This window comes from Rhincodon typus, unplaced genomic scaffold (assembly GCF_021869965.1).
Source record: "Rhincodon typus isolate 14 unplaced genomic scaffold, sRhiTyp1.1 hic_rhity00002302, whole genome shotgun sequence".
In the NCBI taxonomy this organism is placed as follows: domain Eukaryota; kingdom Metazoa; phylum Chordata; class Chondrichthyes; order Orectolobiformes; family Rhincodontidae; genus Rhincodon; species Rhincodon typus.
The window spans coordinates 1-17,457 of NW_025967940.1; the positions used below are offsets into that span (position 1 = coordinate 1).

The window sequence follows — 17,457 nt, forward strand, 5'->3', positions numbered from 1 at the left end:
AGGCAAGTGTATTAGCTCATGGCCAAGGTTCAAACGTAGTGCAACATGAATAATTCCCACCTCAGTATCTGCCCAATTCCATGCACTGTAACCACATTGGATTGCTCTTAAGAGGGTTGGTGGAAAATGTGACAAGAGAACTAAAATGCATAAGGAAGGACAATGACATGAGCAAAAGATAGCCCTAAGAAGTGAAGGAGCAGATGCAGAAGATTAATAAATTGAAAAGAATGCCATTTCCAAGCATCTGATTATAAGCAGTGCCACGAGATATCAATGAATAGATGTGAAGCTGCGACACTGAAGCACTGTAATAGCAACAGCATGAATGGGTTAGGGCATCAGCCTTGGGGAATAAGGCTTTGATTGGTAGATTTCTCCATTTTTGCAACTGCCTATGTCATCATCAAGTATGCTTCTGATTGAACTTACTCAAGTCCTTTCAATAGATTGGAAAAAGGAATAAGCTAGCTCAATCTATTCTTAAGATAGAAATTTGATTTCAATGCTGCACTCTCCACACAGTAATGAAAAGACCCAGCTGTCAGTATTCAACCCACACCAGCAGCATCCCTCAAACAGCCACAATTGTTACATTGTTCCCACCTCCAACACCCTTCTATTCTCAGGCTTTATATCCTCTCCTCCTGTTTAACTGAGGGTGTTCAGCTGCCTCTGTTGCATTCTGGAAATTTCCCTTTTTCAACCTTAACCACATACAACAACCTAACTTTGATTGAAAGATTGTTCAATGCAGATTGTGGCATAACAATTACTCCTTCACTCCGAGACTTCATTTTTATCCCTCTCCAAAATAGTTTCTATATTAGTACACAAATGCAAGCTGGACTACACTATAACAGAAGTTAATTTAGCACATTTATGCTGGCCTGCCTGATTCACAACCATCGTATTAAAAACATGCAATAAAAGCCTGAGGAATAGTACATACCGTCCAAGACCAGCTACGCAATGGACAGCAATGCAACAACCTGGCTCTTCACGGAACTTAGCTCTCAAAAGGGTAAGCCAATCATCCACAATCTGGTTGGAAGGTGGAGCACCATCATCAAACGGCCAGTCCTGTTGGAGAAAAAGTTCTCATTGCATTTTAATGTACCAATTCACCACTTTACATCAAACACTTACTCAAGCTTTTCCTGATGCCTTTAGTGGACATCTTTAGGCTAAATTTCACAATGCTCTCAAATGACAGATCCTATAAGCTGACAAAGACAAGGATTCTAACATATTGAATACAAGAATTCCCTTCCCAGTGCATTTTCCAGAAAGTCTGGACAAGAAAAGTCATGACAGAATCAGCTGCCCTATCCCCAGTGGGGAAATGGGGAATTTCATTCTCAAAGTAAAGATTGTTAAAAAATGTAACTTTTCCATTATATGGACATCAAGCATTTTCAGAGAAAGCATTAATTAAATGCACATCATTTGTATGTGAATTGGACACAAACTGCCCAAAACTTCCCCACATCTGAATATGAATGCTCTAACATGGTTGTTATGTATCTGGATTAGTAATGCAGAGGCCTGAAGTACAATTTAGTTAAATAACAAATCTCAAATTAGTATTAGTAATGATAACCATAAAATTGCAGTTTTGAAAGTAACATCCATCTGGTTCTTCAGTTTTTTTTGTAGAAAAGCCAAATGTCAACCTTACGTGATTCTAAATCCACAGCAAAATGGTGGCTCAACCATTCTACCACGTTAATTATTTGGATTCAAAATGATACTTTTCTGCATTGAGAAAGCAAATAAATTCCATTCTTGCCGATAAGGTCCATATCCCATGACTTAAAACAAATACTGGTCCAATAGAGCTTATGGTGCAGTAGTAGTGTCCTTATCTCTGAGCTAGGAGGTCCAGGTTCAAGTCCCACTGGTTCTAAGTGTAAATAACATCTCTGAACAGGTTATTAGGAAAATCTAAAAATCAGTCCAATCTATACGCAAACAAGTACCAGAAGTGTACCGGCCAAGGTTAGTTTAGCTTTTTTTAAAAAATTCATTCACAGGATGAGGGCATCGCCGACTAGGCAGCATTTATTGCCCATCCCTAATTGCCCTATGGGCAGTTAAGCATCAACCACATTGCCGTGGTCTGGAGTCACATGTAGCCTAGACTGGGCAAGGATGGTGGTTTCCTTTCCTAAAGAACATTAGTGAACCAGACGGGTTTTTCTGACAATTGGCAATGGTTTTGTGGTCATCATTAAACTCATTTCCAAATTATTATTGAATTCAAATTCCATCACCTGCTATGACAGGAATCAAACCCAGGTCCCCATGTTATCTCGATCTCTGGATTAACAGTCCATCAATAATAGTACTAGGCCATCGAAGCTGCTACAATAAAATGTCAACTCCCGTCCCAGGCTTGCCACAATATATTGAAATAAACTGTCCGCAAAGCGGATATGCTCCTATGATAGATTAATGCAGCAGTCAAGCATGCTGTACAAGTCAGGAATAGTGCAGTGAAGAAGTGACACCCCAAAACTAATGAGCGGTAACAGAATTTGATGTTAAACGTTAAGTAAATCTTTTAATATAGAGAATCAAATTTGAATTGGAGCCACCAGCTGATTTTAAAAGGAAAGAAATCTCAATCGTCACTGAATATATTGGACTGAAAATGGGCTTTTTGCCCTGTTGACAAAACACAGATGGTAAGGTATTTTGTACTTACCAAAAACTGAATGCCTTCTTTTTCAACTGGAGACGTGTCATAGGTTGCTTCACATACTCTAACTACTGTGGTGACACTGTACTTCTTCAACTCCTGAAAAAAGTTAATACAGTAAACAAGTCTAATCTTGGATTTAGAGGTTAAAAAGAGCACAATATTTTAGCATTACTGCTTTTGAAGTGTCAAAAGCTGGATTTTGGAACAATACTAAGTCTAGACTTCGAAGCTTTCAAACATCTTGTTTGTTCTTATTTAACTGCCATCACAATTAGAGAGACAACAGTGTCTGCAACTAGGTATTTAATTTCAGTTCACGTTAAACAAATACTTAATACATTGTTATTCAGCAAACATTCCCATTAAAACATGACCACACCTCTTTTGGCTTTCTAATTAAACCAAGACCTTGATTGGAAGAAAGCTGAACATTGGAAAGAACATCAATTTATACGCAGGTATGGTGCAAGTTTGTTGGTTTTTTGAGGGGGAGTGCAAAGATGTGAAATAATGAAAATATTTTTGAAAAACAAACCAAAACAAGATTCAGTGGTTTCAAACCTCAGATTCCACTGAAAGTTTCTTTTTAAATGTACAAATTTAACAGCCACAACAGACATCAATTTTCTGCCTAAAATATCTAAAAACATACATCTCAGATACAAGTATGAAAAGACACTAGTCAATTGTTTTTAAAATCAATCACCAATATTTAACAATGACCTCAGGTTTCAGGGAATCCATCATCTGCTTTCTCACTACCTTTTCATAGCTTTTGCTGTAGACCCTCAGCTGCTCAACCTACAGTGAGCAATGTCATCTGAAGCAGTCAACTGGAAGTGGCATCCTGCAGTCCTGCAAAGACTTACTTCAACTTGTCACAGTGGACACCAAACCAAGGGTCTCAGCAAGCAAAGTACTGGAGAAAAATATCCTCAACTATCCAAGGATTAAGGTGTAAGGGGTCAAAAGCCAGGTTGTTATAAGCTTTAGATTTTGATTCAGTTTATTAGTTTGATTTGTTAAATAGCAAGCAGGTTTCTGCTTACATATAGATATGTATTATGCCTTTGGTGAGTAGCATCTCAGATTTGATAAGTGCACTTTTTAGTAACTTCTAACTCCATTTAACTTCAGGAAATCTTTAGAATACTCAACTCAATGTAATGTCAAATATTTAATAACCTGAAAGAGACCTCTCACCTCTATGAATTTATTTAAGGTTGCATTGGTAGGGTTGTGTGTGATCAGAAATCTCATGTTCTTGTAGGTAATTTCCACAGGTGCTGGACGATTCATCCGAGCCATTTTCTTAGAAAAAGCGCAAAACCTATAAAGTGAAAAGAATGTCCTGCAAAAGCTGAAAATTAAAAAGTCCAGTTTTGTCAAATTCCACCAGAATATTTGCACGTACAAAGGCTTTTGATGATGCTTTTGACAAGCAGCAAATCTTCAATCCAGTAATACTGTGACCAACAAAAAAAGAGCACACTTGGTTACCCCATCCAGATATGGTCTTCGATGAATTATTCTTCCCAGCTGCTGGTAACCTGCTTGAAGGGTTTCTTAAGTGGAATAATAGTAGACTTTTACAGTTCACTTGTCTGCATAGACGTCGTGCTGTGCCTGGCAGTAGTCTCCACTGCCCTTCAGAAACTCCATAAATGTGCGACCTAGAACACCACAGAACTGCTGCAAAAACAAAACAGAAATATTAAATAGAGCACATGTTGGAACTTTGCTCTCTTCATTGTGCATCAAAATGTTTAGTTAAAAGCAACAAAGGCAAGTGAGCTTCAAGGTGCTGTATAGCCAACTTGCAACTCAGGTTGTCATGGCTCAATAGTTAGCATTGCTGCCTCAGTGCCAGGGAGCCAGGTTCGATTCCACTCTCGGGCGACTGGGTGGAGTTTGCACTTTGTCCCCATGTCTGCATGGGTTTCCTCCCACAGTCCAAAGATGTGCAGGCTAGGTGGATTGGCCATGCTAAATTGCCCATAGTGTTCAGGGATATGCAGACTGGGTGAGATGCTCAGAGTCAGTGTGGACCTGTTGGGCCGAAGGGCCTGTTTTCACACTGTAGGGGTTCTATGACAAATCTGGGTGCAATGCAGCCCGTGGACTTACCAACTTTTGCCAACATCTGCTTAAAACTACACCACCTCTATCAAACCTTAAACACAATCTTTTGTGGCTTTTATATAGTCCCAAGATTCCACAAGCAACAATTGATAAAGACTTGAAAACATAACCCATTAACTGTGATTCTTAAAATGAAAAAGGCCTTGTTTACAATGTTCAGGAGTATGATCTTTCAAATTATTACAGCACATTTGAATTCCACACAAGTAGGCTGTCAGAACCCACAATTATGCTTGTTTCTTTGGCAACAAGGTGCTAGAATGTAAACTAGAAGTCACTGGCTGGGCAGGATTCAATGGAATGTAACACTGCACATATAATCATGTAAGACACATCACAAACTTCCTTCAAACATTCACTCTGCAGTGACAAGGGAAAGAAATTTATACAAAAAAATCAGTTCTAGAGATAGCATGTTATGGTCTTCAGAGGATCTTTGGTACTGGAGGAATAACTGGACCTCAATTTCCAAATCAGCTGTATCACTGTGCCTCACTAAGCACTGAAAACAACTATATGCAGGACATAATCAATAGTTCTAGCATCTCAGAACATGCATCATGTTTGTTAATGCAAGCATTAATGCAAACATCGACACTGCACCAAGAATTTAATTCCCTCATGATATAAATGAAGCATGCCCAATTTCATCTGGTTGCATCACATTCAAACTAAGATCAGAAAAACAACTTCTACAAAGAAAATCTTTCCTGAGTCACATTAAAGCAAATGCTGAATACAAGCCTAACTGCATACGCTGAGGGCAAAATAGTAACAAAAACATTGAAATAAACTCCCTCTAAACAGTGCTTGGGGACACAAATCCTATTTAAACACCAGTGACTGATGTCACCTGGAATAGAAGGGTCTCATTGTCCTTCAGTGATGGAAAGCTCTATTTAGACCAAACCTGAGGTTGAGTTCCGTTCAATCCATTAAACTTTATAAGCATGATATAGCATCCTCAAAATAAGTCAACTGTGGATCTGCAAGTTACTCAAGCGAGATTAAACAAATTATGTTTGTCAACCAAGGGACTGCCTTGAAATTAAGAATGAGAGATTATTTGGCCAATGCTTTCTAGATATTAAGGGATGGATGTAGAAAAACTATTTTGTGAATCTGGGACTTAAAGTTTGAAGGGACTTTGATGACAATTTGGGAAACACCATGCATGCTTGGGAAGCCTTGGAGCATTTCCTAGAATGCAGCTAATGTTAGATCAATTATTTATAAACCAGATTGAGTGCAGAAAACATTGAGACATGGGAGAAAGGCAGGTAGAGAGATTCGGGTCACAGGTCAGCCACTGAAAAGGCAGCACGCAGGGCTAAATGGTTTAGCCTACCTTTACTGTTCATAAATGTCTAGTACCTTATTTGATGAACAGTGACAGCTTTAGCACTAAAGTACTATAGTCTAATTCAAAAGCAGCACTTCTACAATAGGCTAACTGGTTGCTTTCCCTGCTATAAACTGAAAATTTACTAGACTGTCAGGGATGTACATATTGAACAGGTCACTAGCAAAACAGTGGCTTAGCACATTTTTAATGGACCAGATGGAAGTAACCTAGTCAAAGACCAGTGACAATTATTCCTGCAGGAAATTGAAAGCTACACAATGAACTACAGTCCTAACTTGCGGTAGCAGTCTTGCCTCAGTCAGAAATTATAGGTTACAGCCCCATTCCAAAGACTGAGTCTAAAATATAGACTGACACTCCCACTGCAATGCAGTGGTAGTGTTGTACTGTACTGGGTGCAAGCATGCTGAGTGAGATATTAAACTGAGGCCTCGCACATACCCAAATGGATATAAAATGCTCCACAGCACTGTTCAACGAGTACTGGCATTCTTCCCATGTCCTGGCCAACATTCCATCAATGTCATTAAAGACAAAGGTATCATTATTGAGCACATTGATATTCATGGGATCTGGATTCTGAGTTTACATTCACTATCCCAACAAATATAGATCTTTTATTTCTTGCACATGCAATTTATCCACAGAAAATAAATGCTTATGTAACAGCTAAAGAAATCAAACTGAGAATAATTTACTTATTACTTTGTCATTAATTAAATATTTAAGCTGCTCTTTTCCTGCCCATTGAACAGAATATTTTATTAACAGTGCATTTCATTTTGAATTGAAGGTCATAATACTGACAGTAACAGAACCCATCAATAAAATGCTATTTACAGTTACAGGATGGCTTACACCTCATCTTTCAGATATTTTTATTATATTCTCCAAGGTAAATTCAATGCACCTAACCTCCTGAAAAAGCAAAACAACGTAGATGCCGGAAATCTGAAACAAAAGTATGAGATGCTGGAAACACTCAGCAAGTCCAACTGATTCCATGAAGTAAATAAGCAAGTCATCACAAGCATGAAGTCTTATTTAAAACGAGATGTAAATGAGGAGCAGTATTTATAAAACAAACTGACCTGCACAGGAAGAGACAGTGCTTAAATAGAAAACACATGGATAAATACAAGAGGTGATACTTGCATGACATTGTATGAAGCATATGACAGAAATCAAAGAAATAAAGTACACAGACACTTACACTGGCATCTATTTGACAATATGGAAAATTGTACAGGTACGTCTAGTATAGAAAAAGGACAAAACTAACTCTGCCAATTACCCCTCCTTCAGCCTACTCTCGACCATCAGTAGTGATGAAGGTCTCAGTGCTATCAAGCAGCACCTATGTAACAACCTGCTCACTGACACCCAGTTTGGTGGCACCCAGGGCCACTCAGCTCCTGACCTTATTACAGCCTTGGTTCAAAAATGGACAAAACAGTTAAATTCCAGAGGCAAGGCAAGAGTGACAGCCATCATCCAGACTGTATTCGACTAAAAGTGGCATCAAGAGGCCTAGCAATATTGGAATCACTGGGAATCAGAGGGCAAACTCTCCACTGGTTGGAGTCGTAGCTGCACATAGGAAGAAGAGTGTCCTGGAACCAACTACCTGTAGTTGCTTGATTTGTACAGTCCCTCCATCATAAGGATGATTTGGGGATGTTTGATGATTGTGCAATGTTCAGCACAATTTGCAACGACAGATTCTGAAGTGTTCTATGTTCAGAAGCAACAAGATTTGAACAATGTCTAGGCTTGGGGTGACAAGTGGCATTCATCACATTTGCCAGGCAATGACCATCTTGAAAAAGAAGCAATCTAACCACGACCCCCTGACATTTAATGTCACCATCAGAGTCCACAACTATTAACATCCTAAGGGTTATTATTGACCAGAGATGCAATCAATCAGACTTGAGCTTGACATGTCTGGTAATATGGTGACCTGCTTGATTGGTACATCAAAAAATGTCCACTCCCTCCACCATCAATACTCAGTGGCAGTGATATGTACAATCAACACAATTAACTACAGAAATTCACCAAAAAATTCTTAGACAGCAGTTCCAATCCCACGGCTGCCTCCATTTGGAAAGACGGGGCAGCATACACATGTAAGCAGGTTCCCCTCCAGGCCACTCACTATCCTGACTTGGAAGAGTGTCACCAGATTGGGATCTTGGAATTCCCTCATGGTCATTGTGGGTCCACCTGAAACACATTGCCTACTCAAGACAACAGCTCACCACCATCTTAAGGACAAGTGGAGATAGGCAAACACTGGCCAGACAGCAAAACCCCCATTCCACAAACAAGGGTACATTTGGAGCAACACATGTCGGCCACAACAATAAAGTTTATAACCATATGATGATATTAGAGAGGCAACAGCTACAGATTAAACATGAGAACAGCAATGAGAGAGAAGACCAGGACCAAAGGACACAGCCAAGTCTATAAAGTGAAGGTACAGCTCCAACTGAATGTGAGGCAGGGCAACATGGCAAGGGATGAAATTAGATAATGAGAAAAAGGAGTGAGGAGGGAAGATATAAATGAGGATCTTGGTGTGTTATTAATAGCTGAACATCTGCAGCACAATGTGTATTAAGGGAGGTTGGAAGAAGCGGGACTACTAGTATGGAACTATGGTTGCTTAGGGATTGTCAATTAAGGCAGATTGGAAGTGATATGGTAGTGCATATGGTCTAGCTAAGAACCCAACACTAGAGTGCAGAAGCAAGAAGCAGCTAAGATTGAATCAGACAGTTTTATTCCATAAAGTACATTTTTGGCTAGGCTAGTTTTGAGACTAGAAGGCAAGCATAACATGGCTTGGGAGGAAAATTATGACTTTGGACCCACTGGATTCCAAAGCCCCAGTGTGTCATGCAACGGTCAGGATGGTAACTTTCTCCCCCAACCAGCAACTGCATATGGACATGGTAGAGGTAGTAACAAAAGCAATGAGCAGACTCTGGGCTGAGAATCCTAGTATAGGTTCGCCAAAAACCTTCAGGCAACAAATCACGCAGGACAACTTGGACCACAAGTATTGAGCAAAACTTGGAGGACAGAGGGCAGAAAGAGAAACAAAATAACAAATGCTGGAAATACAAATCTAAAGATGTGCATCTTAGGTAGATTGGCTATGCTGAATTGCCCAGTGTGCAGACTAGGTGGACTAGCCATGGAAGTGCAGGGTTACAGGAAGAGGGTAGGGTGGTGGGTTTGGGATGGATGTTCTTCAGAGAGTTGGTGTGGGTTCAATGGGCTGAAATAGCTTGCTTCCACACTGTAGGGATTTTTGATAAAATCAGAGCAAGTGCTACAAAACATTGATACAGGTAGACTGTGTAGACAGCGGAATTGCTGAAACCCTGATTCATGCCTTTGTTCCTTCACGACTAATATTTCAATGCACTGTTGCAGTTCGTTGCATTCTGGTGCTTGGAAGCAGCCAGGGGCCTAGATTAGAACTTTGATGGTCAGACAAGCCCAATGTGGGAACAATGAGTCCAATGCAGCAGTGAGGGAGACCTCCTGCCATCTGCAATAGTGGCAAGAGCAGGCAGACCAAGGTCTCCCAGAGAGCAAGCCAAAGCATAGGAGATTGAGCCCAGCATGGCTATGCATTTAAGACTATTGAACTTCAACTTTATTTCTTTATTTTTCTACTCAATACTAGGACTTCAACATTTTAACATTTGTTTATTTTTCTACTTTGTACCTAAGAACCTTTGTATCCAAGACTGCACTGGCATTGGCAATATCGTACACTTTTCACTGTACTTTTACTTCTGTACTGTGTACACACAACAAAATCCAATTCTAATTCAAATTCTTCTCACCCTCTGAATTTCAGCTCACCTAAAACCGATGCCCACATCCCATTCATCCATCAACTATACTCACTGCATGACATAAGCTGTCTCAATTCAACAAGTTTTCATCTATTGTTCAAAACAGAGAGGATGAATCCTGTAAACCTTTGGGAATCCCCGTATACCAATTCTCACCTGAATTTAATGGAAGCATAAATGGCAGTTATCTAAGCCCTAAATTCCACAACTTTTTTGCCAATGCCTCCACCTTGGTGTTCTCCTTTAAAACAAATTTTTAAAACTAACTTTTGACTAAACTGTTGGTCACCTGTCCTAATATCTCCTTATCCTGCTATAATATTTTGTTTCATGCTTACTAGGACACAAACAATCTAAAAGCACTATATAAACAAGCAGCTGGCACTTCTGGCCTACCCCCTCAGACAAACATATTAAAGCGCGGAAGTATCCCTCTTACTGTGGCACACAGGGCTCTGGACAGTGTTTCATACGCAGCACTTGAGTCCTGACTGCTTTTAGATGAGCTATTGGAAGTAGTGGAAATCACTCAACTAATAACATGTCAAATAAACTTGTAACAGCACTGTAGCCAATTATGCTTGGACACATGCAACTAAATTTAGGCACAGCAGAAGTTTAAGATCAGCAATGAATCAGACCTAGTGTGCAATCAGATTACTTTAAGCAGGTACCTGAGTTTTTTTTTTAAATAAAAATCTAGACTGCTTTTGTAGGACAGGTTTTCCCACTCTTTAAATAGGCACTCCTCCCAAATTCTGACTAGATCAACTTGAAAAGCTTATCAGTAGATAAAAATCGCAAAGTCTTGCAGGTAAATCCAACCTCCTATGGTTATGCCCCTGTTCCAAGTCATACTGTATTACTTTTCACTTTGAAAGCACTGGAACTCAAACAACCCCTTCATGAAGTTTGAGTCACAAGGGAATTAAACAGGTTTGCCTTGACCAAAGATCAGAAGGTACAGTCTCTACTGGTCTGACAGCACAGCACACAAGATTCCAGTCACCAGCTGTCATTAAAGGAAACTGAACTGTTTTAAGGAGCTTCATACACAAGTAGAACAGTTCTGATCAGAGCTCCATTTCCACCAAACTAAGACTACCTTGGGGCTCATCTTCCTCAAAGATACTGGGGGCAACACTCGGACAAACCAACTGGTGCATAATATCCAATATACTTATTCAGCATTGCTCACTATACAAGAAATTCAGACAAGAATATGCACAATTTTTTTTATTTTGGCAAAGTTTCAAGCCAGGGCCTACATAGATAGCATCATGTGATCTGACTGACAGGGTTTGGATTGAGTTCAAGCAAGCATCTGATCACACGAAGCCTGCAGTACGTGAAACTGTTGTTAAGGAAAACTTACAAAATTGGTTATGCCATCTCTGTCTAAAGGGCATATTACTCCAAATACAATTACACCTCCAAGGAATTGCTTATTTGGACAAATGACCTGCTTACCCTACCAGCCTTGATACCTTGCCCAAAAACGTGAACACGATTTTCCTGTCCCGAAATCAACTTCACTGTCAGTCCAAAGATCAACTACTACATTTGAGACCTATGAACCAAATCAAGAAACAGATGGCAAGAATGTGCCAGCCAGAATTTTGGCGTGCAGACTACAGCAAAGATATTGACACTACTGTAGATTCAAAGGATGAAGTTACATCATCACACATGAACAATGTGCGTAAAAGTGGACTAAGTGTGCCAGAAACCATGGAGGATTTCAAACCACTGACCGAAGTTCACTTTCAAACCATCGCCTTGGCAAGGCAAATTGGCTTTGATTATATAGAAGAGGCTGATGTGTTGGAATTAGAGAATGATCCAAATAAAGTGCAGTGCCAAAGTGAACAGAACGATCAATGGTGCCATCAACTGCTACAGCATCATACAAGTTCAACAGTCCTTCATTATGTGGTCACTCAAAATACTGATAAAATGGGCTTTTCACACACAACTGACGTTTTTCACAAGCCAGCTCCTGCAGCACAACACCTACCCAGCCAGATTAAAACCAACAGCCAAATCCTGGAAAACGTGATTTTCCATATCCCATGAGCCTTCACTTGATGGAAGGCAGACAATATTCTTCATCTCTGCCAATGCATCATCTAGGGAAAGAGAGTATTGGGGATCGATCTTAAGCATGACACAAGGCTCATGGATCACACTGAGTAGCCATCTCCACTCTCCTGTCTGTTTGATACATACAGAACAAGCACCTCAAGGCACCAAGAGCACTGCCTTTGGGACTTGGAGCATCTTCTAGTGGCAATCAAGGCAGTCAAACAGCAGCATCCTTTCTTGAGCCAATATCCCGCAGGAATCCCTATAATCAGCCAACATCACCCCTCCGATGGGGTGCTTAGGATCAAAGCATCCATTGAGACATGGTGACCAATGAAAATAAAGTCGACAAATGCCGGAAGACTCAATCACCACACTGTCAGGAACGTGCATTAGCAGAAGTAATGTGTCAGAGAGAGTGCACAAACCTCTAAACAAGTTTTCCATCTGCCCCTTCAAGCAACACCCATCCCACATTTGCAGAGCTTGAAGATCACACATTGTACTTATTCAACCACATCAAAACACATCATTCTGAAGTAGAAGCAAATCATTCCCAAACCCTAGAGACAATTCAAGAAAAAAATTGCTCAGTACTATCTAAATTGGATTAAAAAGTTATTTTAGCTGGGTATGCACAGCATTGTATACAATAGACTTACAATTCATACATAGGTTTGTGCACAAAAATGCCCGAAATAGCCAACTTTGCTTTGAACGATCCTTTGGAACCTGCATTGTACTTGAACTTGTTTAATCTAAAGTCAACCTGTTAACGAACATAACTACGACTTAAGTGAAAAGTTACTTCACTCAACTGACTACTTTTTAGGTTTATCACTTGAAATTTTAACACGGATTAATAAGATGCTGATTCAATCACACCCATTTCAACCCTCTATTTCTGTTGCAGTACATTTCCACATGGGTTCACTTCAACAGAATGCATTATCAGCATGTTATCAGAAGTGCAGCACAGCTAACCCTGTTACTATACAAGAGCAACAATTGCCCTACCCAACAGAGTTGTTGCACATTCAGCAAGAAGCCTTCCCTTCTCATGAATCAGAGGCTTCATGGCACAGTGTCTACTCCTGGACCAGGAGGTATGGGTTCAAGTGTCACGTGCTCCAGAGGTGTGCAACATCTGAATAGGTTGATTAAAAAAGAAACCCAGTGGAACACAAGAATTCCCTTCTCATGAACTGCAGGCTCTTGTGGCACACTGATAATATCCCTACCTCTGTGCCAAGAGACCAAAATTCAAGTTCTACAAGTTCCTAGGGCAGTGTAACATCTCTGAACAGATTGATTAGAAAATACGTTTTTTAATCCCTTTTGAACCTCAATTTTGGAGCAATGACAACACCATCTGAAATATCAGTCATTCCACTCAGGGTAGAAGTGAAAATCATCCTGGTTTGGGTAATACAACCACAGCCAGGGAAACACTTCTACATATCCTCTGTCCCCATGCCCACTCCCCAAATTAGGTATAAGGCACTTTGAAGACCAGTACCATAGACTATCAACCACTAATCTGGACTTTAAGTTTGCATGGCTCAATACCACAGAATTTATCACCTAAATCAATGCAGTACCAGTTCCATAATAGATCAAAGGCCATATTTCCAACTTGATAAATGGAAACTGGTAATTAAGAATTTGCATCTGTTCGAAAATCAGCACTGTAAGACTACAGAAATAACAGCCATAATTTCTAGAACTAGAGGACCTGATTCAGTTGCAGCCTTTAGTAGCACAGTAGTTTGCATTAGTTCTAAAACATTCAAGTCCAAATTGCAGATCTGGTTGCACTCAGATTTTGTACCTTATTCAAGAAAAATCAGGTCTGAAGGGTCACTAGAATCAATGTTAAGTCTGCCTTATCTCTGCAAGTGCTGCCAGATCTGCTGACTTTCTCCAGTAATTTGTTTGTGCTTCAAAAACAATGATTCACTGACACAGGACAAGTAAAAGGATTAAGCTTTAAAATTCAAACATATGGAAAGATTCAGATCAGCAGGAAGTTACAATTTGCCATCTGTAGGCAAGATTAACCCCTACAACTGTACTGATAAATATACACATTCTACATAACTGCAGGTTCTTTCAAGTCTGCCAATGCAATTTCTGCAGATTCCATGCACATGACAACCATTATAACTGCAGAAAAACCCTGGCATTTCCTGAAATTAACCAAAGCAGTTAATTTGAAATTAGTGTAATAGTTCAAAGCAAAGCTTTTCTGCAAAATCTGACAATTGCCCTTTTGATCCTCTCATTTCCCATGAAACTATAGTGCAAAGACAGTTCAGAAAATAGCTTCAGCTGGCATAAGCCACAATAGATAGACAGTAGAATCCCAAGACTTAGGAGTGCAACAGGTGCGTAGTCTGAGGCAGGTTTAATTTCTCACAGCAACTACATTCAAGAAGCTTTCAAACTGTCAAATAGACACATGACATCACCAAAGAGCCTCCCACACACAAACTAGCCAGAAGTCAAGGAATAAAACATGTTGCAATGTTGATCAGAACCACACATTGAATAAAGATGGGGGAACATGGTCAACATCAAAATCACCACTCAAGCAGCTTAGCTTTATGCCTGCAATTACTACACATTTAACCTCCCTTCTATGTGACTGTACGTGCTGTGTTCGGTCTGAAGCTTGCTGTTTATTAACCCCCTGAAACACTGGAAAACTATGGGTTCAATGTGCAAAACTGGCATGAAAGTTTTCCACAACTGCTCAGAGCAGCGCTTCCCCAAAAGGCACACATGCACCCCTACCCACGCTTCAACACGCTGCACCGCTGAACCACACCGCATTCAAGCTACACAGAGCAAGATCCCAGTGACAGCAGGGCGACAAACTATCCAGATGTCAACCAAATATTTGGGTCACAATTCAGCAAGGGAATTAGGCTCCGTATACAGATAGAATCGGGCTGGACAGGTGGAATAATGAGGAAGTCGGTAGATGAATAGAGGGGAAAGAAAGTGGAATGGAGAAGACGGTGGAAAAAGGGCCGAAGAGAATAGATGAAGGAAGGGGTGCAGGCTGAGGAAGAGGAAATGGGGAGAAGAGCGGAAGGGAGTTGGGTATGGAGACAGAAGAGATGGGGCTGGGTCAGAGTCTCGCTCAGAGAAGGGAAAGGAGGGCCGCGGACCAAAGGGAGCCAAGGCGGCAGCCGGGAGACTTCCCCACCCCCCACCTCAGACCGGCCACGTTTAAATTGTCTAGCAAGAGGATCCATTTTGACCGCGACAAGCGGGGGGGGGGGGCGGGAAGAAAGGAGAGAAAGAAGACAGACACTGCCTCTTTCTCTCTCCTTGTGCACCCTTCCTAACGACTCTAGAGGAATTCCCCACACACACACAGCTTCCCTCCCCCCCCCAAACCCGGTCGCAGCAGCGTGGCGGAGGTGGGGGGTTCGTTCTTCCCAGGCTTCAGGGTGGGGGAGGGGAAATGACCGTTAAATGCCGGCGAGCCCCGAGCGCGTGACGAGCCTCCCCCACCCCGCGAGCTCGGGCCTCGCGCCCTTTCCCTGAGGCAGGAGCGCAGTGACACCCGCGCGTGTGCGGCGGCGCGTGGCCGCGGTACGAAGACGGGCACCGGTCGTCGACTTACAGGGATGTGCTTACTCATTGAAGAATGAGTCTCGCTCAGGCGCTCCGCTCTGCTCCACGCTTGCCTAAAAGGTCCGGTTTCTCCCGAAGCCTGCTGTCGCTCTCTCTAACACTATGTACGTATCTGTTTGTGTGAGAGAGATATATATAGACAAATAGATGTGTGGGCGTAAGCGCGTTTATCACTCTCCAACTCTACCGTCCTAACATCCAATATTACCAGCCACCCCCTCCCTCCACCTCAGCGACTGGCCCGCATCCTTTTATAACCTCTCTTCTAGGCATACCAACGTCAGAATCACGTCAGCCTGAGGGTGGCTTAGCCAATGAAAATGCGGGGAGGCAGCCGGCGCTAACCGGTTCGCGCGAGACTGCTCCGCCCTAAAGTGGTGGGGTGAAGGGCGGGGCTTGGTGAGTGGGTGGGACTGGTAGCCCTTGCCACTCGGGGATACAAAGTTACGCCTTCTGTGCTTTTGCTCTTTTATAACACCTGTTGTGCTTGCCTGAGGAATGTAAAAATGCCGCCTTATGCCCATTACCATACATTTCAAAAATCTCCCTACAAACGCAGACACACAAAACCAAGTCTTTGGACCTTTCTACCTCAATAGGTGGTGGAAGCAGATAATCTCTTGACTATTTTTAAGACAAAGGCAGATATTCCTGGTGATCAAGGAAATGAAGTGCTAATGCTTATCCCGGGAAGGCACAACTATGGAGTAATCTGAGCTTCCATGATCTTAATGAATGGCAGGGCAGGTTTGCCAGGCCCAGTGACCAATTCCTGCGTCTGAATGAATGATTTATTGCCATATATATACTAGGGAGACACAGTTAAGAGTTCTGTCACCACAATCCAGCACCATTTTGAGGTCTTATGTTTTGGTACTGACTGCATAGACCAGTTTCTTTAGCTTCTTCTTTGGTGCGTGTTGGAGCAATTGTGAGCCTTATTATGTTGCTGTGCACTGTAAGGCAGATCAGGTGATCTGAGGGGAGATGTCCTACTCCTGTCCTGTTCAGGCTTTGACAGGAGGTACCATTCCTTGTCATCAGTCAACATGTCAACTGTGTGATCCAGAGACTTGCAAAGGAAAGTTGCAATTCCTTTGCAGCATGACTTAAATAATGTAACTGGGACATTTTAAATGATGAAAGATTTTTTACAAATTCAAATTGAGGAGCACCCACAGAGAATTGTGCCTACAGATGTGGAAAGTACATAATATTAAAGTCTTTGTTCCAACTGATTCCCAAGAGACAAGAAATTTGTCACCTTTGATGTGCAGAGGTAAGCAAAAAAGTCAACATTTTTCCACCTCAGCATAAAGATCAACAGTTTAGAATGTATTTCAGTGTAAAAATTGTATTCCAGAGACACCAGCAGATTTGTAAAAGACAGGTAGAGCAGAATGTTGTATCTTTTATATTTCAAACTTAAACAACTAAATCTCCGAATTGAAACTTTAAGGTTATGTTATCTTGAAATCATAGTTGTAAAAAAAATCTTAGTTACATATATATTGACTATAACTTGTGATGATGCTTTCTCAAGCCTTAGAATCTTTCAACATGAACCCCCTGTCATTTTTCTAAATTCCAGAAACTAGATATCGATTCTTCTCAATCCCTCAGAACCC

The 17,457-nt window shown here is 41.2% G+C and overlaps 1 protein-coding gene across 2 annotated transcripts; it reads right to left on the bottom strand.

Moving 5' to 3' along the window:
- Positions 1 to 27: 27 nt before the first annotated feature.
- LOC109919828 (protein tyrosine phosphatase 4A1) lies at positions 28 to 16,087 on the bottom strand. Of its 2 annotated transcripts, none has more exons than XM_048593078.1 (5): positions 15,819 to 16,086; positions 4,208 to 4,399; positions 3,911 to 4,037; positions 2,711 to 2,803; positions 28 to 1,083 (listed from the first exon to the last, which is right to left on the bottom strand). In XM_048593078.1, the coding sequence occupies exons 2-5, from the start codon at positions 4,210 to 4,212 to the stop codon at positions 850 to 852; spliced, it is 459 nt and encodes a 152-aa protein (XP_048449035.1). In that variant the 5' UTR covers positions 4,213 to 4,399; positions 15,819 to 16,086; the 3' UTR covers positions 28 to 849. The 2 variants fall into 2 exon arrangements, with proteins under 2 accessions (XP_048449035.1, XP_048449036.1); XM_048593079.1 differs by having other exon boundaries at positions 29 to 1,083; positions 4,122 to 4,399; positions 15,819 to 16,087.
- Positions 16,088 to 17,457: the final 1,370 nt, after the last annotated feature.

Coding starts and splice junctions, on each gene's coding strand:
- LOC109919828 (XM_048593078.1), bottom strand. Junction 2,804..3,910: donor CCTTAAATAAATTCATAGAG/GTGAGAGGTCTC, acceptor AACTTTTTTCAG/GAGTTGAAGAAGTACAGTGT. Junction 1,084..2,710: donor AAGAAGGCATTCAGTTTTTG/GTAAGTACAAAA, acceptor TTTCTCCAACAG/GACTGGCCGTTTGATGATGG.